The sequence below is a fragment of the Equus quagga genome, chromosome 17, assembly GCF_021613505.1.
Source record: "Equus quagga isolate Etosha38 chromosome 17, UCLA_HA_Equagga_1.0, whole genome shotgun sequence".
NCBI lineage: Eukaryota > Metazoa > Chordata > Mammalia > Perissodactyla > Equidae > Equus > Equus quagga.
Window position 1 is genome coordinate 29,107,800 of NC_060283.1, and position 26,087 is coordinate 29,133,886.

General features: G+C 48.4%; 1 protein-coding gene across 1 annotated transcript in view; it reads left to right on the top strand.

Moving 5' to 3' along the window:
- SLC1A2 (solute carrier family 1 member 2) overlaps positions 1–26,087 on the top strand; it is a 134,814-nt gene continuing 108,727 nt past the window's right edge. Inside the window, exon 1 of the mRNA XM_046643856.1 lies at positions 1–109. Within this exon, the coding sequence (XP_046499812.1) occupies positions 93–109 (17 nt within the window). The 5' untranslated portion in view covers positions 1–92. The remainder of the gene's footprint in view (positions 110–26,087) is intronic.

A 26,087-nucleotide genomic window follows, 5' to 3' on the forward strand; every position in this document is an offset into this window, starting at 1 on the left:
GCCCGGCCACACTCGCGCTCACCCCGGCGCGCGCTCTCTCCCTCGCCGCCGCTGCCGGATCGTGCCGAAGAGGAGGGGGCGTTCCCCACACCATGGCATCCACCGAAGGGTGAGGGGGCTTTTCTCGTACCCGCAGGGAAGCGGGGGGCGCGCGCGGGTTTGTGGCCCCCTCTCCGGGATGGGGAGAGACAGATGTCGGCGCCAGGCCTCTGAGACCCTGGCGGAGCGATGGCTTGGCGGGGGGGCGGGGAGGGGATGGGATGGTGGGGAGGGCATTGATTTTCTCTCTTGAAGATTGCCGCTTAACCTTCTGAAGATGCGAGAGATGGAGGATTGTTTTATTTTAATCTAAAGGGTTCGAAGGATGTGTGAAAAAGAGTGTGGGGAAAAAAATCCTCTGGTGGTTACTTTTGAGGTTTAAAAACAATAAGGGATTGGGCACGGCGTGAGCGGCAGACGTTGCCCGGGGAAGCGGCGCGTGGAGCGCGGCGCGGGCTGGATGGTGGGACCGGCAGGGAATGAATGAGCGTGAGCCGGACCGGGGCCGGGGCGGGGCGAGGACCAGCGCGCGCGGCCTTGAATGTCAGGTTTGCAGAATGGCCGAGTGGATGCCGGCCTGCTCGGATCGCTTCTTGTCCCCGGATGGTGGAATCTCCCTGGCCGGCTCTAAGGAAGAGTGGAAGAGATTTGGGTGCTTCCCAGGAAGAAGCGGGAAAATAAGTGGTTTGGGGCAGAGACAGGAGTCCCCATTGGCTTCCCCGTTCTGCCCGTGGCCTCCTGCTTCCTGAGGTTGCAGTTGGATGGAGAATGTTTCCAGTGATAAATAAGGACAGCTGTCCTAGCAAGAGGGAGATGGTGCTGCGAGGATGCCTTGAACACTCACACCTCAAAAGAAAGGGCTAGAACAACGTCCCTGGAATTGTGTCTCCCAGAAAACTTTTCTGGCTTGGTTGAGGCTGGGCAGGAATAAAAGGACTGCTTAGGGGGCTCATCCGTTGGTTAATTCACACAATTGCACTAGCCACTTGCAGGAGATCACTGGATCCATATTATGCGGAAAGCAAATAGCCGCAGCTCCTCTGCGCACAGGCGTAGAGTCCTTAGGGCGGGCGCTTTCCGGAGTTTCTCTCTAATAAATTTTACCAACTCTGCACGTTTATTTTGGGGGAATGAGTCTCTAGGAGCAAAGAGCTTGTTCCAAACTCAGATCTCTAGACTTCAACTCCGAAAAGGGAAAATATTTCTGAAACTGTCTCTCTGTGTCCAGGAGAAGGAACTCGTCCCTCTTCTGTCTCCTGGAGTCCTTCCAGAGGGGTCTGGCATTTTGTGGTAGCCTGAGATTTCTTCTTTCTTTTCGTCCTAACAGTCCAGCAGTGTGGACCTTTTGGATTATTATTTCTTCAAAAGGATGCTCTGGAAAGACACCTGTGTACAAGGAGGGTGGTACATCGTGCTAACGCAGATTTTTGGAATTAAATATTAACAGCCCGTATGGCTCAGCCTCAGTGCCTTCCCCTGTTTGATTAAACAGCTTTTCCTATTAGCAAAGATGCAGAGGCAGTTGGGGCTGCCTTCAGCGCCTTCCAGGTTTAGCCCTGCTGGTAAAGGCGAGGTCGGAAAACATCTCTGAAAGAGATGGATGGTGGTGGTCTCTCAAATTCTGCATCCAACTCGCTCCTTATTTTGATGGCTGGATAGTGAACGGAGGGGTTAAGACAACAACAAAAAACCCAAATTAAGTGTGTTTATCTCACCTTTGTCCTAAATGAGAACTGCCAAATGATTTGACGTTAAATATAGAGCAGAAGTGATTTTCAGTATTTTTAAAAGACTGACCTGCAATTAATGCGCATTTGTGCACTGTGCGTAGTTAAGAAAAGGTTGGCCAAAGAAATTTGTATTTAGGAGATAAAAGAATTGAGAAAATTTGAAAGGTTGGCAAACACATAAAAATCTATGACCTATGATCAGTTAGGAGCAGTAACTGATGAGCACGTGACGTTCTCAGAAGCCCTGGTCTTTCCTTGCTTCTTCTCTTCCTTTCTTCCACCTTTTCTTCCAGGAGCTCTGACTGAGTACTTGTTGGGTGGCTCTCACATGCTGGGCACCCCGGGGGTGCAAAGGCATGACCGGTCTGGGAGCCGGCTTCGAGAAGGCTGGCTCCAGGCGAGGACTTTGGTTAGGAAATTGTCCATATCGTTTGGTGAGATCCTCTCTCCTCATCCCATGTCTTTGGTTAAGGTGCTTTATAAAGGGAAGTTCACCGAGAATCCTCAGGCTGGTCTCCTTTGTTAGCCTTTTCCTTCTTACAAGGTTGAAGCTGTTTCCTTGAAACATATGTTGCTGCGAAAGAAGCGAAAATAGCAATATGGTTATATGCTTTCAGTGTATGTCATATCAGTTCAACTCTGACCCAGAATGTTGGGGCCCGGGGCAGTATGGTAAACTGACCATCCCGGTTACCACTTATTTGATGATGTAGTTAGTCAGCAACATATGTCGATTACCAATTTTTAAAGAATTATTAGAAGCAATAGTGACATCTTCTGTTTGTTTAGCTCTCCACTTTAAAGCTTGTTTTTGTGCATAATCACATTTGATTCTTCCAATAACTGTGAAGCAGGCAGTCCAATGAGCTTGAGCTTTAAGAATAAGATGGTATAGAACGTGGCGTCATCTTTCCAGGAAGATCCCAGGACTTGGCAGGACCTGTGGGTTGTCATCTGGAAGTGTCAGTTATCACTGAAGAGTGTACGAGGCATGTCTGGCACAGAAAGTTACCAGCTTGCTCTCAAACCCTTGGCGTACACACCCTGCAAATTGCCTTTTGGAATATTCTTATTATCAGCCTGTGCACTTGGTCTTTGCTTTTGCAAAGCATACTCAAACAGGGTCTGGTTATTTGAGGTTTCTGGTTATTTGGAATTGGGATCATTAGTATCCAGTTTCTATAAAAGTCAGCAGTGGACTCTGGGAATTCCCAGGCCCTGAGAGGTATTTTCTTGCAGAGCAGGGTCTAATTTGATAGCTGAGCATTCTTTTTTCTGAGTCTCCTGACATGGCTAGAATTACGATTTTGGGTCTCAGACCCAAATTGGAAAGAGATTATGAGAAGCTGGTGGCAGACAGGTTAGTGTCCATTATGGACTGAGATTATTGGATGCCCAGACGCTGTGGAGGTGGACATTTTAGAAATACGTTCTGGGGCTAGGGGGCGGCTCGGTGACCATGTATGTCAGGGACCCAAGGCCATCTGCCTTCTGATCAGTTCCCAGGAGCCAAGGGGTCAGGGCAAAAGCCAACCGTGAGAGCTTGGGTTTCAGTTTAACTTAGAAAGCAAATGAAACAGAAAACTGCTGACAGCAAAAGACCCTGGCAAGGGAGAACTCTGGATTTATTATTTCAAGCAAACAAAAGCAAAACGATTGCCTTCTCGCTCTTCCCCTCAGGAATGAGGCTGAGGCGGTCAGAGGAAGAGCCACGCAGTGGACTTATTAGGAAGTGAGTGGAGGGCGTGCGGTTCGGGGTCCAGAGGGGTTTGCATATTGCACGCCTTAGCCGTCGCTGTGGTTTTCATTTCTCATTTTCTCATTTTCAGGAATATAAAAATCAGCCTCCCTGGGTAAAATAGATGTTAGTGGGACTGTGAGAAAGCTGTTTCGTTTTGTTAAGACAGTCTCTTGTGAGCGGTCGGAAGCTTAATTCTCAAGAATTAATTTCTAAATCCAAATGAAACTTGGGAAGTGGAAAAGCCAGGATGTTAAAAACCAAAAGATGAGTCTGTCCATCAGGAGCAATGGCCACTTCTTCTCCTCTTTCATGTGACACAATTAGCTGCTGTCTCCTCTGGCTTCAGATGTAAGGGAATTGTCAGACTAGGAAAAGTCCTTAAGAGATGGTCCTTCGGCTGCAAAAACAGGCAATATTTAACAGCTAAGTCTGAGATTTCTGGGTCAGTGTGCCATGAATCCTACAGATCCAGGATTGCAAAGCTTTTTCACAGTTTGAAGCTCCACACAGGTTGATTTCAATGAAAATCTCCCCTCTCCACCCTCCTCCACGGCTGTATCAGACAATGCCCAGATGTCTGGTTTTCCCCCTTGTAAAGGCAAACTAAATTGTCCTCTGTACTGATTTTTCCCCCCATGGGACTGGCTTGCCTCTCGGAACACACTGACTCTGCTCTTCATTTCAGTCGCCTGCTGTAATTATTTTTATCAAATAAGACACTGATAATTTAAAATCTTCTAGCCATAGTGGGCAGAAGAGTCATCCTCAAGATAAAATTTTAGTTTTATTTGCATTTTAAGCACTTGTCCTGGAAGTCTGAAAACTCTAACATAGGCCGCAGCCTGCCTCAACGCAGGCCCCTTTTCCGTACCCTCAGCAGCTGTTGGGGCACGCAGCGGACTTCGTAGCAAGGGCTTTGGAATCCAGATTACGGCAAATCTCTCTATTTACCATGATTGCACTGGTCTCTCCCGCCACTGCCACCACTCATCCCTCGACCACCATGTGCCAAGCCCTTGGAATGAATTAATTAAAGGAGTGTTTAAAAATATCTTGTTGCTCCATCTTCACGTGCTCCGTCGTTGATGGGAGGCAGATGGGCTGCATATTTGTCAGTAGAATCAAAAAGGACCAGCATCTTGTTATAAATCTGTCTGGTTGGCTTCAAATGATGCCAGAAAAGACAGTGGGCTTGCAATATTGAAGGAGAATGAAGAAAAGGGCAGAAGCTTAAACTTTGAAAAAGAATACCTCATTTTCTTAGTGCTTTTTTTTGTTTTAAAATGGTTGTTTTTCAATGGTGTTGATACTCGTTTCCTTGCCTTTCATTCTTGTATTTATTTAGTTTTGCACGTAGACTGGCAGGTCTGACTGCCGTCTGCTGAATGGCCGGCCGGCCGGTGTATCTGTCCATCTTGGCAGCTGCTGTGGATATGGACTCACTGGGCAATTTTAAAGGAGAAATTGTCCTTTGAAAATGGAGTGAAGGGAAGGACTCTATTTTGGCGGCTGGAGTGGGTGTGTGTCACTCGCAGAGCCCTCTAGGGTAGATGATGGTACACATTCTAGACCTTGAATCAAGCCCCTAGGGATGAGGAGGGAGCTATTTCTCCCCACACCCACACCCCCTGTATATTAGCGCCTTCCTTGAAGTCTCAGAGAGCACTTTCTTTATTACATTTGGGCGGGAGTGCCATCTGTCACTCGCTCCTCGTAATCTGTCACACGACTTTCCGTGGTGGGCTCCTGCCTCCCGGGTTCCAGCCACTGTTCTCTCAGCATCATGGAGCCGGGGGCAAAGTGGGAAGCGGGTCTGAGGCCTGTCTGCCTCCTGAGCTTTGCTCCTCCCACAGCACGAGGCGCGAGGCATCAGACGCCTCTGGACTGCATGTGGCCCATAGGCCTGTATGTTTTGGCTCACACAGGATTTTGAGAATCTTTGAATTATTTACTTATACTTAATAATATTTCACCTAAAAAATATCCCGATTCTGGCTTCTCTCAAACTTTGGGAAACCTGATGACAAAGGACCTCCCCTTCTTTCTTCGTACCGTTTATTGAGTGATTACAGCCCTGCGTTGTTTAAAACACTTTACAAGTATTTTTAAATCCCCACAACAATATCATGCACAGGGACTATTATTCCCATTTTACAGGTATGGAAACTGAGGCACAGAAAGATTAAGTAACTTGCCCAAGATTTCACAGCTAGTGAGTGGTAAAGCCAGGCCTTAAACCCAGGCAGCCTGGCTCCGGAACCCATGGCCCTAACCACTAGGATATGCTGCTTAGTCCCACAGGGCTGGGGTCAGCTGGCCCTGGGAACAGTGTCCTCTGACACAGGGCATGTGCCCTCTAGGTCGGACAGTCTTCTCTGAGACGACTTGCTCATGTAACCTGCTTCACCCCTGACTTCCCTAAGGCAGCCATTGAAAGGATGTGAGCTTGGGTCCCACCCTTTTACAGTGTGCACTGCCTACTGGTTGTGGATTGGAAGAATTCTTCCAAATCTTATTTTTATGCATTGAAAGGTGATTCCAATTTTCTTTGTAACTCCTTCACCACTGTCTTCTTGTTATTTCCTGTAACTTTGCTCCGGGTTGTTCTTAACGGAGAGTTCTTCTGTCCTTATTGGCTGTCAGGACGCTAACAGCGTTGTCTTATCCAGAGGCAGCACTTTGAAGCAGCCCAGGGCACGGCCCCGTGGGTCCCCTCCTTTGGAATACTAGCCTTGGGCATGTACTTCTTAGTGGCTGATCTAGCTGAGCACTTAGTAGGCCCTGGAGTTTATCCTTTCTTATGTGATTTTCAAGTGTGGCTGTTTAGGATTGTGACTTAACTTACCCACTTTCCTCAATCAGCTACTAGCACTGACCCTTTAGAAGTGGGGCTGATGCTGTTGTTGCTGTTGGTTTGTTTTTTGCAACATATGCAAACAGTGATGACCGAAGGATGCCTTTTAAATTAAGGAAGGAATCTTTCAGAGGCCATATTTCTGTGTATTTTTAAGAGTGGCACAGTTTGCTAATCACCCTACAGGTGGCAGTAAATGTCAGCCCTTTGTCCAGACTGGTGGTTTGACGTCCTTCGGAAGCCCCTGGGCCTTCGGGAGTCCCAGTTCCCACAGCTGTCCATTCTCTTTTGATTAAAAAGTGTCTCCACCAAATACGTCATTTGGTATTCGTGAAACGATTGCCATATATCAACAGTGTTCATAGATATCATTACAAACAAATATGAATAGGACCCTTCATTTAAACTTATTCTGAGTCTGTGTGACTATACATACGTGACTTTATTAAATCCTTCGAAAACTCCTATGGAATATTATGCTCATTTTACAGATGGAAAAACTGAAGCTTTGAGAAATTTCAACCTTATGCCATTATTAGGTGCCTTTTTTTTTTTTGTCATCTGATTCTACTGTGTTTCATATTATCCACATTTTGCAATTAATTCACATTTCCTTAAAATTTCACGGGCCCTCCATCGTTGGTTTGTTTTTCTCCACTGGGTGTCTCTGATCATTTTGGTCAAAGGAAGCAAGACAGCCAGTATCCCTGCCAAGAGAGATGATAAAGAATTTAAGAGGCAATGCACAAGAAGGACAGCAATGGTCACAGAAAGAAGTGAACTTATCTTTGAGTGGAGATGCGACAATCCAAAGAAAATGCTACCATAAAAAATGTGGGAATAAGTCTGGGCAGCTGCGAACCACGGTCAGACCCAGTTTGTAGACTTTAAACCAGAGAATTCCAGGTGGAAGAAGCAATAGCAGTGCCCGAAGGGAGGTGAAGTCAAAGGAAACAGGTGAAAGGCGGAACGCGTCCTTCTCCATTCGGTGTCAGGCAGGGCCAGCTTCTGCAGACCCAACTGAGTTTTTGTTTTTATCTCAGTCTTTGCTTAAGTGGACAGTTGTGATCTGATAGCCAGCTTTGTTAGGAAGTGGGTGGAAGTCAGCATGAACCAAGCACAATTAGACAAACTTGTCTAGGGGTGAAATGGATGGATATCAGCTGACAACACTCATCTCAGACACTCTAAAGGGACTGATGGTCCCAGGGGATTGGTTCGGCTATTAATTTTTTTTTTTGAAGATTGGCATCTGAGCTAATAACCGTTGCCAATCTTTTTTTATTTTCCCTGCTTTTTCTCCCCAAATCCCCCAAGTACATAGTTGTATATTTTAGTTGTGGGTCCTTCTAGTTGTGGCATGTGGGATGCCACCTCAATGTGGCCTGATGAGCGGTGCCATGTCCACGCCCAGGATCCGACCACTGAAACCCTGGGCTGCCAAAACGGAGCGCGAGAACTCAACCACTCAGCCACGGGGCCGGCCCCTAACTTTTGTATTTGGATAAAACGTATGGTCTAAAAAAAGTGTCAAAAATAAATATTGGACTAATTTTCTGAGAATAGAATAGAGAGTAATGGAATTATAGGCTGAATCTATTCCCCTAGTGTTTTCCTGGGATTCAAAGTCATCGATGAGCAGATAGTAGTAAAATCATCATAGGATAGAAGCTGTGAGGGATCATTGATTTTTCGATCATGATTAATTGCTAACATTTCAAATGAAGCACTAATCATTTGTAGGAGTTTATTGATTAGTCTGAGAATAGTCAAATTTGGGTTCTTTTCAGGACATTGGTACACTGGGTTTGAGGCATTGTTGCTGGTTGGTCCTGGGAAACTCTCTGAGGTGGAGACTTGTGTGCATGATGTTTGTTGAGGGGGCTCTCAGCGTCAATCGCTGTGGATGAGAGAGGGAAGCAAGGGTGGCTGGAGGGAGAAGTGGAAACACTCACTGCCAAGGGCTCAGCACGTCCCACAGGAAGCTGTGGTGCAGGGCTGGCCCTTCCAAATGGAGGAAGGATGTCTGGCCTTTCCACCATTGCATCAACCAGCCACTGGACTGGCTGCGGTCGGGCAGCGGGCATGGCCCTGGGTGAGTCCAAGGCATGGCTTTAGAGGGGCACATGGTTGATGTGTTGTCACTTATCAACACTCCCAGCAGCTGGGAGAACAAATCTGTCGGTCCTGAAGGCGGGGGCTTGGGGGTCTGGGCAGCACATCAGAGCATCCATTATTGACTCCAATTCTCAAATGTTTGAGAGATCATAAAACAGTTACTTTCAATTTGAATATCCAGGCCTCCATAAAGCTATCACCTGTAATAAAATGCTATACCTTAAAAGGAGTGTGTGTTGGGGAAAAAGGGTGGGGGAAGGTAGATTCTGGTGAGCAAGGATGGAGAAAACTAGCAGGCATTACCTTCCTCAGTTTTAGCCGTGACCACACAGCCCAAAGGGCAGATGACAGAAGCCTTTCTCTTCACTCCAGACCTTCCAAGGGGATCTGGTCCAACAGGAGGATGGTTATCTGAAATTGCTGCCTAAGACAGGGAAACCAACTCTGGTTAATGGAAGGGACCAGAAAGCACAATAGATAAATATATTGGGAAGCAGAGTATAGCTATTACTGATATTTCCAGTGCTGACAGCAGCTGTTTCTATGTTCCTACCGGTGTTAGTTCCTAGAGAGCCTTCGCCTTGAGAAACGGTGGCGGTGAGCCCCTCTCTGGAATGCCCACTGCATTGTCAGCCTCCCGCCAAAGGCGTGGGTGTGTTGACACCTCTCTGCTCTCTTCCCTTGGTAAACACTGAGATAAAGTTCAGAGATGAAAGAAGGCTTGTACACTATCCAAGGCCTGGTAGATTACGCTTCCGTGGATATTTCCCCTCATTTCCTCACAGCGGTTGACTGTTTTCTGAGACCAAGACATTGATTGGCAATATTTTTGTGTTTCTGTTGGTACAACAGCTTCATTCAAATGGCTCAGCTGTAGCCTAATAGAAGGTAAAGCAAGCCAACATCGAAAACTGTCTTTCCTTCCTTTCACTCCCTGTTTTTAAGAGTTACACGTCTGTTACGTACTACGGCAGAGAGATACTGTGCACGTTTCCAGTATGTGGGTAAAGACAACACCGATTATATTCAATCTACATTTAGAAAATGTAGATTTAGAAAATTTTGCACATAGACTATAACTATCAGCCAAATAAAAGGATACGAAGAATTCACTATCCACTGTCAAAAAAATAAACTTTTTAAACTTTTTGTTCTCTGGATCAGTGGCTCTTTTCCCACAACAAAAAAAGTGACATTATAAACAAACAAACAAACAAAAAGCCAAACTTCAAATATTTCAGAATGGCATAAAGTAAAGAGGTAAAAGACGGCCTCTCACCCTAATTCTGCTCTCTGGAAATACTCAGTTTTTTAATCTATTCTTTGAGATGTTTTTCTATGCCTGTGTAAACATGCTATTCTTAATATGCAAGTTGCATCATGTTGTGCGGACTGTTCTGCAACTTGCTTTCATTTAATCTCTCTGGGTACACACGCATGTGATATTATATGTTGTACGTGTATATATGTATATTTGATACTAGTCCACTGTCTGCTTGTATGATAATTGATTTAAACAGTCCCTGATTGATAGACATTTGGGTTCTCTCCAAGTCTTTGTTGTTATAATTATTATACCAATGTTGGGTAAAATAGGAATTGCGGACGGGGATGAGACAGGGGCACTGAGACTAGTTAGAAGATGACAGTCATGATTCAGGGGGGAGATATGGCCCAAGTTAGGGCACAGGGAGGTATATGCATTACCAGACTCTGAGGATGTCTCGAAGGACTGAGTGACCAAATGCGCAGAGTGGCTGAGCCGGAGGGAGGCATGGAGCCACTCGGGATTCCTGGCTTGAGCAGCTGGAGGTGGGGGAGGGTTCAGAAAAGGAATTTCGGAGAGAGGTGGCACGTTTGAAGGAGAAGGGGATGAGTCTGGTTCAGCATCCCGGGTTAGACTTTTTTGTGGGACATCAGGTGGAGATGCTCACTGAGGAGTTGGATGTGTGAGAGGCTGGGCCTTTATGGGGTGATATTTATGATCATAGAGGTCAATGAGCTCACCCAGACAGATCATGAAGCTAGAAAGAAAAGGGTCTGCAGGAAGAGTTGCGGGGAGCTCTTGTGACTGTAGATGGACAGAGGGAGGCGCTTCAGGGTGCACACGAGGCTGAGAAGTAAGGAGGGGAGTCAGGAGAGGGCAGGTGTCTAGGAGTGGGCAACAGTGCCACATGCTGTAGAGGTCAAACAACTAAGTACTGAAAAGTGCTCACCAGATTAATCGATTTCAAGGCCATCACTGACCTGTGCCAGAGCAGGGTCAGCAAAGTGGTAGCTGCTGTCACCGTGTTGGTGTGGGCTGAGAATGGGTGGAGAGAGATGAATGTAATTATTTTTCCAAGGGGGCAGTCAAGAGAGGACGCTAATGGGAAGGTGGATGCGGGGGAGAGCAGGACTCCATTGTGGCCTGTTGGTTTTGCTTTTAGAGTGAGTGTGATGTAAGCATGTGCATATGCCAAGGGAAATGTTTGATTAGTGATGATGAGGTGTTGGGTACCCTTTGTGGAAGAAGCTGCTGAAGGAAAGGATTAGAAGCAGAGTGCAATTCACTGCTGGCTTTGAGGTTCCTGCAGGAGAGGGCGGGGTGGCTCTGTGAGTACTTGGTCAAAGCTCCCTGTGGCCTCCCTATTTGACTGATCCCACAGCATAGGAAAGGACAACTCAGAACCAAGGGGAGGAAAAGGTCAAGGGCCTAGACTGCCAGACCCTTGCAGTCCACTCTGGTGATCCGTCATGTGACAGACGGGACAGCTAGCTAGACCTGGACAGGTTTTAGTAGTGGTTGTTATTATTTTTTTAGATTCACCTTCCACAAACCTTTCTAAGTCTCCCTAGCTGGAGTTCTTCTCTTCCTCCCCCGACCCTTCCTTTGTGCTCTTACATAGCTTGTGAAACCTCCTCTGACTCCTTGATCCCTACTCTCTGCTCTGCATTCTCCTTGGATCGCTTCTTGGGCATTTTCATCCACATCTATACTGATAACTCCAAAATGCATTTTTCCATCTCAGACCTTTCTTCTCCAAGCTCCAGATGCCTATATGCTGCCACCTAATTGACACCTCCCTCTGTGGAGTGCACAGACATCTCCAGATTACCATGAGTACAATGGGACTCTTGATATTTCTTTTTGCAGACTCATCCTTACTCCATCCCAAGTTTCCCGGTCTCAGTGAATGGCATTACCGCCCAGGTAGATATTCAAAGCCAGAAAGGTGTGTCTTATCCTTGTTTTTTTCTCTTCCGTCAGCCCCAGCCAACAAGCTTTCTCAGAAATATCACCAAAATGTACCTTAAGTCTGGCCTTTTCTCTCCATTGCCATGGTCATCACATCAGCCCAGACAACTGTCATCACTCTACTGGAAGCTGCGTAGCCTCCTGACTTTCAGTTCCAAATACTCCACGGTCTCACCCACCTTAGGCCCATTCCCTTTGTCTGGACCAGTTCCTCTATTCCGCCTACCACCATTCTTCAGTTGGCTGGCGCACTCTTATCCTGGAACATCCTTTAGTTCTTAGCTTAAATGACATTTACCACAAGGCTTGCTCTCATCACTTCGCTGAAAATAGGTCTCCCTTTCTTGGTCCTACTTCATTCCTTTTGTTTGCTTCCTTCACAGCATCAGTTGCAGTTTTTAAATATTTTTATTTATTTACCCCTTGTTTGTCTCTGTCTCCCTCACCGGAGTGTAAGCACTCTCCTGGGCTGGCTCATCGTGGCATCCCCTAGATCCTAACGCCGTGTACTCAGGAAGCATTTCTTCACTGCATACTCATCCGCCTCAACCTGGGGACAGACGGATGGCTTCTCAGAAGAGGTGACATCTGAGCTGAATCTCTTCAAGGGAGTTTCTCCCGATCACACTTTGTTCAGACCTCTCCCAGGACTTCATTATCACAGAGTGTGCTGAGTGTTTTCTTGTCTGTCTGCTCACGATCCTGGCACCTCCCCGAGGATCAGGACTACACTCATTTCTTTGCACCCCAACTTATGATCATTATCACAATGCATCTTAGTGTAATTGAATTGTCTGCCTTGGGAAAGAGACGAGCAAGGGCATAGAGAGCGCAGAGAGGATGGTTTTAAGGGAAGGAGGGCCAAAGTTGAGAACACATGTCCTTTTGCTTGTTGGGACATGTCCTCTTTTTAAGGTTCTGGTGGTTAGTTGAATGTCCCTGCCCGCCAGTCAGTAACCTGCCTTTTGACTGCTAAGGGTTGACAGAGTTCCAGTAGGTGACAAGAATAATTGGTTGGACAGCACTTCATCTTGTGAAGGCAAAAATGTGCTTGTCATAGTCAGTCGGGTTCCCATGCTGCTCTCTGGAAAGATGGCAATCTCCCATAGCTGCTGTTATTTGAAAATGCAGTGAAGTTTAATCAGATGAGATTTTTTGAGCCCCCCCTTGGCCAGATCTTTCCGAAGACCGGCTGCCTCCTTTCAGAATGATGTCTTTCTATTTCTTTTCCTTGTTTCTTGTGACGGAAAACAAGGAGAAGCTGGCTTGCATTTGATATTCAGATATAACGAAGGATTTCTTAAGTCAAAGATGGTGTTTAAATTGCATCAGTGAATAAAATGCAAGGCCCAACAGTGCAACTACTTGAAAAACTGATTTAGAAAAAGAAAAGTTACCTGAAGCTGACAACATTGTTGTTAGATCGATGCTTTTAACTTTTAAAGAGATTTGGAAAGTATTTAATCATTCCCAATAGAGTTCTCTTCTCCAGCTTCCAAGTGTGGTCGGGGGAAAAAAGAGCCAGGTGTCTAGAAATAATGTCTTCTAGTTGGTATGTGTTTTCTGGTCACCTACATGACAATGTTTGGGATTTGTGTATTTCCTGAAGTGGGTTCTTTTCTGGAGTTTTTGGTGGTGGTACGTGTTGAAGTTATTTGTCATGTCCTGGTGGGATAAGAGAGTAAAAACTGCCAAGTGCCTTCGCTCTTGACTCTCAGTGACGGACCTGGTGTGAAAGGACAAAGGGCGGGTGTAGGACCCTCTCCCCAGCCCTGTGGGAAAATCTGCCCCTGAATCGCCCCCATCATCCTTAGGCAAACGCCGGCTCCCTCCGAGATTCAGAGCCGAGTGCACCTGCCGCTGTGGAGGGGAGAGCAGAAGCCACGTGGGGACGCTGTGTTTTCTAGTTTCCTCTGATATTGAAGTCATTGTTAGCTGGGAGGACCAAGCATACACGGATCACGTTTTTCCTTATTTGCCTTTTCTCTCCCTCTGAAGACTCTCAGCGGGTGTCCGGGCAGGTCCACTGGGATCTGCATACACGGCCCGGCCGGCCCAGGGGCGCTGTGGCTGCGGCAATGGTGGCGCTCCTGCAGCTCCCCCTTCCTGGTCAGTGGGCTGGTCCTTGGTTTTTAAGAAGGGAAGCCCCATGGCGTTGATTGTTTGCATTCCCAGTGACCTGGAGTTGCTCAGTCAGCCAGGGACCAGAGCTGCCTGGAGCCGCGGCTATGCTGGGACAGCCGGGCTGAGGTTGAGAGCAAGCTGACAGCAGTCGCCGTTTCCCACCTGGTCCTGGTCCTGGTCCTGGTCCTGGTCCTCCTGGCTTCTCCTTAAGAGTCATCAGCGGGGTTCAGCAAGACTTCCGGTCCCACTGCTCGGGTATGTCCAGCCTGGCTCTGTCTGGGCTATTGACAGACTTTATAGGGTGAAGGGGCAACATGGGGAAGAAGGGAGGCCTTTAAAGAAGGAGAAAAAGATATCTGAGGGATTGAAAAGCACATTTTGAAAGGGCTAGAAAGGCCTCAGCATAAACACGGCAAGAATGGAAGCCTGAAATCAGATATTCCTCTTTTCAAAGTGACTGACCAGCTGCCCTAGAAGTCAGCCTGTATCCCAACCCAGCCGGAACCGGGCGGCACAGGTGAAACAGGCTTGAGGATGCTGTTTGTGTTACAGGACACCCTCCCTGGGGACGCAGCCGCAGGGGAGCCGGCTCGTCCAGTCCATGTGTCCATACGTTTGTCCACCAAGGACTTTCCTTCTCCCCTGTGAGCTAAGCTGCTGAGGCTGGTCAGCGAGATGAAGATGTCCCCGTGTTTTCAGGGGGCAGGAAAGTCACAATTCCAGCCAGCTGTGACTTTAGTGTCTAGCCGGGGGCATTTTAAATCAATTGTTGAGTTTCTCATGTCATGGAATCACAGGGTGTATAATGAAGGCAGTCGAAAAGCTCACTGGATGAATTCTTTACCACAAGAATTTCTGATTCAAGAGAATCTTATTTTATTTGAGTGCCAGCAGAGGAACACAGGGAAGCAGGGCCGGCTTCATGGGCACACGATGGGCAGCAGCACAGGGCCCCGGGCCCGGAAGGGCCTTGTCCTTGGTTTAACGCTCTGCAGCCACTGTCTTGAAATTCCTAGTAATGAGGTCCTTGTGTTTCATCTTCCACTGGGCCGCATAAATCATACGGCCAGTCCTGCAGGGAAGCCACACATGTGGCCTGTAGGAAATACTATTAATGGTGACAGTGAGCATGATGAAGATGATGACCTTGAGAATATCTGATCTCTTGCAGTGCACTAGAGTATTCCAATAATGAGACACTTTGCCTAAAACAGCTTCTGGGAGCCAGTGTTGCACAGCGGTTAAGAGGATGTGTTTCATACTCAGAAAGACCCAAGCAAACTTTCCTGCTCCACCATTTACCTGCAGTGCGACTTCAGGGAAGTTAGTTAGCCTCTCTGAGACTCAGTTTATTTATCTGTTAAATGGGGACAATATCACCCACCTGGTAGGGTTCTGGAAAAGATTAAGGCAGGCCGTGTGTGAAGTGCTCAGCACAGTGCCTGGGACGCAGAGGACCGTGTAGCGGTGCCCGTCCCTCTGCCCCTTGGAAAGCGCAGCTGTGTTACTCTCAGCCTGCTGAACTCAGGCGGTCGTCCGTCTGTCTCCTGACTTCGCACATTAGGTCGCTGACGCTCGGTGTGTGCCCACAGGTCTGTTTGCTGACTCCTTCTCATAGAGCCACAGATGATAAGATTAGCAGGTTGGTCCTGGGCTGCTTTGATCGGGTAAGTGTATTTGCACTAGCGAAGTTGGTTTGAAGATTTTCTCTTATGTGCTTTTAACTCTTGAACTATTTTTACCACAACACTTCTGACTCGAAATGCATGGTGTCTTTTCCACCACGTCTCCAACTCTGACACCGGCTGGGTGTCCTACAAGCCAGTTGGTTTCTGACACTGTCTACCTGGAGTGAGCGTCAGATCCCATAAGTTAAGGGCTCAGCCCCATGAGACTGGGCACCCAGATTCACCACCTTGCCAGCACCTTGATGTGTTCACCAACCCAGAAGCTCCCGAATCCCATCATTTAGGGGTTTCTATGGAGGTGCCACAATGCTGGCATGACTGATTAAATCACTGGCCAGTGGTTACTAACTGCATCTCCAGCTCCTTCCCCTCCCCAAAGGTTGAGAGGGGGCACTGAGAGGTCCCCTCTAATCTGCCTTGGTCTCTCTGGTGCCAGCCTCCAGCCTGAAGCTATGAGGGGCCCCCGGCCACCAGTCATCTCGTTAACCTACAAAAGGCCCTCATTGCTCCAGAAAGGCTGAGGGTTGGGGAGCCCCGTGCCTGCCAGGAACCAGAGACAAAGACCAAATATTTACTTTTCATTATATCCTGACCTAATAATACCAGAGTCTCCCTGAGCTGCTCCCAGCCCCTTCATCTGTTCTGAGACTGTCTGAAGATAAGACGGATTGTTTGGGGAGGTTTTGGGCAGAGGGACAGGGTGTGGAAGGGGTCTCCAGACCTAGGTCAGACGGCCACTAGGCGGGGGCACGGCGGAGGGCAGCCCGGCCTTGGAAGGAGGCATGGGCCAGATGGCTGTTGTTTCCTCTAACACGGAGGGTCTGTGATCTCCCCTCTGTGAAGCGACCCCTGTCAACTCCAACAACTGGTGGTTCAAGATTTCCAACACCTTACGCCACTCAAAGCATCTCACCGCTTAAATGCAATCCCATTGTCAATGGCACGTGTGACCAAAGGTTACAGTTTCATCAGGTGAGCTGGTATACGGGGTAAACCTGCGTGTGCTGGGGAACAGAATACTTGTATCTTCCAAATGAAACAGCAGCTGGGCACTAAAAGATTTCCATATGGTTATTTTTAAGGGAAATCAGGTAGTTAGGGAGACTTCGGTATTTTTTTTCCTTTTCTTTTTAGTGTTATCTCTGTTAAATTTTCACGGGACTCTGATTTTTGAGGGACGCACCTGTATGATGTGTGGCAGGAATAAGCCATATGAAGGCACCATTCTGCAGGGGTGGAGAGCTTATCCATCACACATTTATTCATTATACGTGAATCCATACTGATTAGATACAAGCAAGATTAAAAAAAAACCATCACACCTATTATCTGACGAACCAGCTGTAAGTATTTTTAACATTGGTATATTTCATTTCAGTCTTATGCATATTTACACGTCAATGCACTTTTAATAAAAGTGGAAGTATAACCTAGAGATTGTCCTATAAACTAATTTTTTCACTTGGCAATCTGTTATGAACATCTGCTAATAACTAAATTTTTAAGGTTGTTTAATGGCTATATATAGTTTCCATTTTGTAGAAAAATCATAACTTTTAAAGCCAAACTCCTACTGTTAGATACTAGCTTGTTTGCAATTTTTCACTATTGTAAACACCTGTGCAGACCTAGCTTGTTGTTTTCTTTGGGTAGATTGCTAGAAGTGAAGTCACCGGGTCAGAGGTGCCCTGGTTTATCATTCTGACACATATTTCCCAGCTGTGCGGCGTCGGGGGCGGGAGACTTGAGCGAGTGTGGGCAGGCGTCTGGCGCCCACTTCACTGTGGTGTCCGTTCATCGCTGTTGTAACGGAGCGTGGCTGTGTGGTTCAGTTTCATCCTGGCAAAAGCCCGAGCCAGGTTTAGCCTAGAAGTATCTTTCTCCTGCACTGGGTTAATAAATTCTTTTTCCTGTGGTGGCTCTTCATATTTTCCATATCCTCTTTTCCATCCCGCATCAGTCTATATTGAAATGGTCACATCCTCTTGTTTCAAGGCTTTTACAGAAATTTAGAAAGTCTCCTGATTTCTCTGTCTGTAATTGTGCAGACCCATACTGCATTTCTAGGGGGTTTGCTCTCCTCCACTGGGGCTTTCTGTGAAAAGGCGGCTCCAGACTTCATGGGGCTGTCATCTTCCTCTTGCCCTGTGTTTTGCTGCAGACGACAGAGCTGCCTGTGCCCTCTGTTGGGGTAGAAACAGGCTCTCTGATGAGCTGTGACAACTGGAAGAGGCGTCCTCTACGGGGCAGGTGTCCTCACGCCAGCTTTGCTTCTCACATCCTTAACTTTCTTGTGTCAAGACCCAGCCCTGCCCCCCACCCCAGCCTCCTCCCTGCCTCCAGTGGTGGTGGTCTGGATTTTGTACCCAAGTTCCATGCAGGTGACTTCCACGTCACAATCAAACAGGGAGAAGCATCCAGTTTGGCTTCATTATCTGGGTAGGTCAAGCTCATGGTGTTGGGACCAAGTAATTCAGAGTGCTTGCTTTCCCACACGCCTTAGGAGACGTCTTTGGGGGCTGAGTGTCTGCAAGAGCCAGCTCTTGACTTCCTTAAGGAGACCACGTGGGGAGGATGGTGGCCTGGGGAGCAGGGGAAGAGGAATGGGGAGTCGTAGGACACACTAGCGGTCAGCGTGGATGGGAGTGCTCTTTCCAGGCTGGTAAGAACAGATTGCAGCCGAAAATTCTTATTTTGTGAGTAACGTGCAGGCTGATGCCAATCGCTTCTCACAAACGGAGTCTCTCCCTGGAGCTGGGCGGTGACCCTGCCGCGGGCAGGCCGTGCAGGGCTCATGTGGCGGCTGTCCTCCTCACTCGGGAGCTGCTGAACTGAACGGGCTTGCTCTACGATGTGAGACACTCTCCTCTCAGCTCCCCTGTTTCCAGCCCCATGGAGCTGAGTAGGAGGCTAAGCTGCTGCTGCTTAGGGTAAGACTTCGCCTTTATTTAGCTCTCCTAAGATTAGGTAACTCACATCACTTCTCTGAGACAGATAGGCACTGGCATTGCTTTTTCTTACCTCGCAAACTGTGGACCTCAAATATCTATTTGAGCAGTCTTCACGTCACGCAACGTGGAGTTGCTGTTGGCTTAATATCCTTTGGACTGCTCACCATGGGTAGCACTTCTAGTTTCGGCTGTGTTTCCTCGACCAAATTCAGACCATGTTTCTGTTCTATCCTCATCAGAAGTGAGGGTGGGCAGTGCATATGAGAGTGCCCTGGAAATGAATGCAGGGCAGGCTTCTGTGTCATTTAAGATAAGAAGGTGTTTCTATTTGCTGTCGCCATGGGTTCAGAATGTTCCAGAACATTTGGCCTGGCCCCCTCATTACTCCTGATGCCCACAGTTGAAGCAAGGTGAGAGACCTAGGTTTTAGGTCTTGCTCTGCCACTGGCTTCTGGACCAGAAACCCATCCATTATATCTCATAATATGCCCTGTGAGTTTTAAAGATTGGGAGTAAGAAGAAAATGAGGTGACCCCACCTAAATCCAGAGACTGTGTCTCTCGTGTCCTGAGCTTTTCCTCTCCCGCCCGGGATGTGAGCTTTAGAAGACAAGTCACCTGCTTTCCCTGTGCCCCTCCCTCCACCATGTGCCTCTTCTTCCAGGATGCTGGCTCTCCTAGGGTCCCTGGGACTGTCACTGCCCCTTGGGGTGATGCTTGGTGGAGGGGAAGGGTGGGGAAAGCCCAGCTTCCCTGAGCTTCCTGTTCCTTCATCCCCCAGAGCCTCTCACACACAAGGGGTTTGTGAATCGAAGGTATGGGAATATCTAGGGAGACTCATGATTAAAAAAAAGATAGCAATAAAAATTACTGTTCTCAGTGCTTAAGGGAAGAAAATCCTCAACTTCTCACAGGAGGTCCCCTGAGACATTAACTCATTCCTGGTGCTGACTTGAGGACTGAGCTCAGAGACAGAGCTCCCCTTTCAGTCCTGTAGCTGGCAAGCTGCCACGCCCTTCTGGAAGCCCCCACTCCTGCCCCCGGGGAGCTGGGTGTTGTCCCTGGGTTCTCTCGCCCTCCATCCTGCAGGACAGCTCACAGTTGCTCACCGAGGGGTGTTCCTACAGTTGGAGTTGATCACTGTGGATGGCACAGCCGCAGCATCAGTAGGGAGGGCGCTCTTTCTGGCCCCTGGGAGAGCTCGCCTTCTCTTGGGTCTCTGGGATCTTTTGAGTAACTATAGTCCATGGCCCATGCTTATGACACGGGACACACCAGCTCCCGAGGACAGTGGTGGTCCTGGGGGCGCCAGTGCACCCTCCATACCCACCAAGGAGAGAGATGTTTTTCTCCAAGGCAACATTCCGGACAGCTATATCCTCTATCCACCACAGAGAGCACATTTCCATCTTTCATATCATGCCCAGCAGCTTAACTGTGCAACAGAAATGGGACCCAGCACTGTGCCTCTCCAAGCCCCGGGGCCGCTTGGCTCTGATGGCCCCCACTAACTGGATCAGAGTCTACAGGTTTGAATTTTCCTGGAGTTTCAGCCCATTCTTGGCTGGTGGGACAGCGGCCTTCCAGTGGATAAAGAGGAACTGACGGTGAAGCAGTGGCCTGAACTCTCCAGAGATAGGAAGACCGATGGGTCGGCCAGCATGGCCTGTTCTGGCACTTTCCACTGAGTCACTCAGTCATTTTCTATAGGCTAAAAATTTCATGCTCCTTTGACTGAAGTGAGGAAATTTTTATTTTTAACCAGGAGAGTTAAATTAGCTATTTGCACTTTCATACATTTGAAAAGTGGCCTTAGGCTCCAGCAGGCGCAGGCCGCCAGACCTGTGCATCCACCGTCCCAGGGCACGGCATCCGGAGGTCCCAGGCAGCGCCAACGACCGGTCGCTGGTGCTTGAGCAGCAGCTTGAGGCTCTCCAGCCCCCGCTGCTGCCTCTGAGCCCTCCACATGGGCGGGGGCGTCCAGGCAGAGCGCCCCGCCCAGGCCTTCACTGCAACAGCGCAAGCACCTGGGCACCTGGCTGCTTGCGGCTGGTGAGGGACCCGTCCTGGGGCCTGAGACAAGGCAGGGGGCTTTACCTTTCGTATCAAGTTGGGCCCTGGGGTTAAGGATAGGATTTGTTCTGGGGCTGGGGCAGGAGTTGGTGACAGAGCAGGAGAAGGCTTGCAAATTGCTGAGGGCCGAAGGGCTCCGCTCAACTGAAAGAAGCAGCTGTCCTCCTTTGCAAGTGGCCTGGAGAATGGGGTTGTTTATTTAGTTTTTTGTAGGGTGAGGCAAATCACCAAAGGGAATATTCGAAGCTCAGAGAAAAGCGGTTGGTGACTTTTTCCAAATTTGTGAGACGTCTTTCACGTTTTGTCTGAATGCCGCTTTCTGGTCACCAGATCCTAACTTGATGAAAGGCTTAGCAGCGAGCACCGGTTTGGGAGTTATTTTTGCCCCCTCTGCTCGGGACAATCAGGCAGGAGAGAGAACAGACCCGTGGGCTGTGGCTAAAGTGGTCACCTGGCAGCACCCGGCTCTGACGCGGCCAGGGAAGGGCTCCTGGATTACTGTGGGCAGGGCGGAGATGAGGGGCCCCCTGGCCCCTGTCGTCAGCGTGGCAGCTTTAGAAATCAGAGTAGTCTCCTGGAAGATCACATGGCCCGCCAAGCCCAGTTGCAGTAAAACGTGGTGCCATTCACTGAGTTCACAGATGCTTATGGAGTGGCCGGCCCTCTGCTTGGGTTAAGGACCACCCTCTGCCAGTCCAGTCAGACGCAGCCACTGCCTGGCAGCCACGTGGAGCCCAGCAGCCCAGAGCCCTGATAGCACACCTCGGTCCTCTGCCACCTGCTATCCTCGTGCCCCGACCAAAACCTTAGTACAGGACAGCTGGCACCGGGAAGGAGCGAGACAGGCTCGAGTCTGGACCAGCTACTCGCTGGATGCGTGGCGGCCTCAGAGCTCAGGTTCCTGCCCCACCCCTACTGTAAAGGGGAGACAGTGTCTCCCTTGCACGGCTGGAATGAGGGTCATCTGCCGTTTGGCCAGTGCTGGAACAAACTGGGGCTCAGAAACGGTGGTTTTTAAACATATTATCATTCAAGCACAATTGTGCTGACATCCCTCTGGAACACCTGAAATGGAGCCTTCAAGGTGTGTGAACCCTTCAAAATGTTAACGCCACGTTTATGCCCTTCCCCTGCAAGCGCACATATACCTCGCTGCTGCCGAATCTTCCAGAAGGGGGGATCCTGAGGCCAAGGCTAGGCGGATGCCGCGAGGGCTCGGGGCACCCCCTCCAGGTGGCTTTCCCCAACCCTCTGCTGCCGCTGGAAGAGTCTGGGATCCTGGGAGCCTTTCTTCAGGCTGCCGAAAGCGGTTGTGGGGAGCTGGGGCGCTCACCCGTGCAGCCCGGCAATCGGAGAAGCAGGAAGACGACCTGATAAGCAGGAATGCCGTTTGGCCCGAGACTTCCCGACAGTGTCGGGGCCGTCCTGGGGCTTCCACAGCCACTTCTACTCGGCCCTCGAGGGACGTGGGCGACGGTGGCGGTGGAGAGGGAGCCGTGGCTTCTGCAGCTGGGGAGCTAAAGACGTTTGCAAGCAATACATTTTCATTGCAGTGAAAATGTAAAAGTACGGATCAGTGGGCCGCCCGGCCTAGTGGTTAGGTTCATGGGCTCCGCTTCCGTGGCCCAGGTGTTTCACTGGTTTGGATCCTGGGCTGGGACATGTCACCGCTCACAGGTCATGCTGAGATGGCGTCCCACATAGCGCAACCAGAGGCACTCAAACTAGAATGCACAACTATGTACTGGGGGGATTTGGGGAGAAAAAGAAGAGATAAAAGAAAAAGATGATTGGCCACAGCTGTTAGCTCAGGGCCAATTTTAAAGGAAAAAAAGTACTTATCTGCAAAAAGAATTCCACGCTCTCCTTAAGAATAATCTTCAGGGGCTGGGTTGGCAAGTTCAGATCCCAGTGTGACCTACACACCGCTGAACGAAGCCACGCTCTGACAGCGTCCCACATACAAAAAAAAAAAAAAAAAAAAAAGTTTTCAATTTGCATGTCCCGGAGTAGGACAGTTATGAGTGATTTTATTTATTTACCAAAATAGGGTATGACTCTGCCAACTGTTTTATTCGCCTTTTCACTTGACAATCACCCAGTAAACTTGTTGAATCTGTCTCATTTTCTTTTCAAAGTGACTTTGGATATCTTGGACCATCAAATCTGGGGTTTGAAGCCCAAGGTATTAAGGTTGGAAATGAAAAACCAGGCATCTTAATGAAAATTCCTAATTGAAGTGAGGAGAGGCTTAAAATGATCACATTTTGGTCACTTCAGGAGCAGCATCTGAGCTGTATTTCTCTGCATGTTGGTAGAAGGGCAGGTCACTTCGCCTAAATCTAAGAGAGCAGTTACAACCTTTACATGCCCTGAGAAAGGGCCTTCTTCCCCAAACCTGTCCCCATTGCCTTCTGGACTGGGGGACAGCCAGTGGGGCCAGCTGGTTCTGCGCGCTACAAAGGTGGCATTCAACTCTCCATCCAGCTAGGAAGGGGTTGTGTTTGGGTCGGAGCAGGTGCGCAGAAGGTAGAAACGATAGCACAGACTTTGTTGTCAGACTGGCGCAGGTTCAAGTCCCAGCTCTGTTACTTGCCGCCCAGCTGGGTGACCTTGGGCCAGTCGCTTAATGGCTCAGAGCCTTATATGTAAAATGCGGTAATCAAAGTCCTCTTGCGGGGCTGTCATCAATATCGAGTCAAATAGCACATATCTGGCACAGGGACTGGCAGTCAAGAAGCGCCGGATGGTGTGCTAGGGGTCAGCGGACTTTTTTGGCGCAGAGCAGATAGTAAGGATTCTAGGTGTTGCTCTCTGTCGCAACTACTCAGCTCTGCCGTTGCAGACACGGCGTAAATGAAGGAGAGCGGGTGTGTCCCAGTACCAGTTTATTTACAAAAACAGGCGGCAGGATCCGACCCAGGGGCGGGAGTTGGCTGACCCTGCTCTGGGCCAGCGCTGTCCCATAGAAATAAAATGCGAACCGTGGAAGTAATACAATATTTTCTCCTAGCCGCAGGAAAAGAGTAGAGAGAAACAGGTGAAATTAGTTTGAGTAATATAGTTTATTCACTTCAAATTATCCAAACTATTATTGCTTCAACATGTAATCCATAGGGAAAATCATGAATGAACTATTTTACTTTAATTCTTGGTATTATTTTGAAAAGTCTACTGTGTGTTTTAAACTCACGGCCCTTCTCATTTCATACCGCCTCATTTCAAGCGCTCAGCAACCTCATTGGAGAGCACAGCTTTAGAGGGTGATCTCAAACTCGGGCATAACCATTTAGGGGTCAGGAAATCAGTTTGTTAGAAAAAAGTCAAATTTTAAAAATGAAATAGAGGAAAATATAGAATAGAGTGCATGGCACGGAGGAAGGATATGGGTCGTTTCGGGCAGTTTTGTGCGTGCTTGTGTGTATGTGTGTGCTGGGCCGTGATGAGAATCACAAGACACATTTCTTCCTGTGGGTTATTGTCAAACATGTTTGAAATTCACTGCTTTACATACTAAAATCAAGTTTCTATTTTTTTAAACGAGGTGAGCCAAGGTGTCAGCTTCTCCCTTACTCAGGCTGTGCTGGTGCGGGCTCAGAGCTCTCTGTTGATCCGATAAATGAGTGTCTAAAACCAGCCAAACCAGTTACTAAATGTCATGTTGACCATTTAAAAAGGACAAATCAAAATTCCCAACTTTCACCTTTGCTCCTCTATCCTTAGTTTCAAAGACTCCTCCTTTTACAGATGCCCCACTGAAACCCAGGGAGGAGAAAAGCTTCGTCAAGACCCAAAACCTCAGCGGTGGTTTGGGCTGAGAATGAGGAAGTCCAGGAGCCCAGCTGGGGAACGGCTCCCTCCACCCCTGCTGGGGCTGTGCGTGCGTGTGAACGGGAGCCTGGGTGCAAGCGCCCGGTGTCATCAGTCATTTTTCCTTGGAATTTCTGAATATTTGGAGCCAAAGTTAAAGAGAGATTGCTTTAAAGAATTTCATTCTCTTCTTGATTCTTCCACAAATTTTTCTGAGCGTCTAAAAACAGAAGTGTCCCCACAGGCTCTTTGCTCTAACAGCTCACAACCCAGAGGGGAGTTATCTTTCTGTAAAAATATGTCCGGGGCCAGCCCAGTGGCGCAGCGGTTAAGTTTGCATGTTCCGCTTCTCGGCGGCCCGGGGTTCTCTGGTTCGGATCCCAGGTGTGGACAAGGCTCTGCTTGGCACGCCATGCTGTGGTAGGCGTCCCACGTATAAAGTAGAGGAAGATGGGCATGGATGTTAGCTCAGGGCCAGTCTTCCTCAGCAAAAAGAGGAGGACTGGCAGTAGTTAGCTCAAGGCTAATCTTCCTCAAAAAAAAAAAAAAAAATGTCCAAGATTGTTCAGAGTGAAGTGGAGAAGAGCTTGTTGTCGTGTCTGGCTGGTAATTCCATAGAGTTGAAAATAGGAAATTGGTAAAGCTCACTTTTTTCCTCTTGCTTTTCAACTATATGATGAAAAACATTTTAAATAATTTTTATAGAAAAAATTACTTAAGGTCCATTTTCCTGAAATAAATTCTGGGTAAATCGCCCCGCTGAGTGAGTGCGGTTTCCTTCCTTTCCCCTGCGGTTGGCGTGTAGAAAGAACACAGACTTCGGGTTTGGGCTGACCTGGGTGCTCGTCCCGCCCGCTTGTCCCGCCTGCACCCCTGCTAGGCTGAGACTGAGGCCGTGGGCTCTAGGACTCAGCTTCGTCACCTGTAGAATGGGGGTAATAATTTTGGCCTCATGAGGTTGTCGTAAAGATTGGTGGGAGAAATAAAAAAAGTCTGCATGGAAAAGTGCTTCCATGTATGAATTTTTGATATGAATAAGTTCATCACAATGGAACGAACTGAGTCTAGAAATGATGTGTTTTCACTTCCCCCTCCGTCCAGAAGGGTGCAGTGTGAAGCCGAGAAACGCATTTCCGTTCCCCTATTTTACTGTCCTGAGATTTAACGACTTACAGATTGTGTTTTTAAGCTGTCTTTTCTCCACCCATTCGCATCTCACTCTCACACAGATACAGTTTCTGTCAGAAATTCGACATTCACGAGAAAATGGCCACACCTTTTTGGACACTTTTTAAAAAAAAAAATAAGTAAGGACTTTCAGTTGTTGTCATGACAGCCAGTCTCCTGTCAGTTATCCAGAAATGGATTATTAATGGGCTTTGTCCAGGCTGTGTCAGTGAACACACCCACGTCCTCCAAGGGAGGGTAATGCGGCTCCAATGGCAAGAGTGGCCACAGTGCTGACTGGGATGTCCTTGCCCCCCAGCCGCAGGCTTGCGCACACACACGCACACACACACACAGAGACACACACACACAGACACACACACAGACACACAGACACAGACACAGACCACACACAGACACACACAGAGACACAGACACACACACACAGACACACACACACACACACAGAGACACACACACACACACACAGACACACACACGCACACAGACACACACACACACAGACAGACACGCACACACACACAGACACACAGA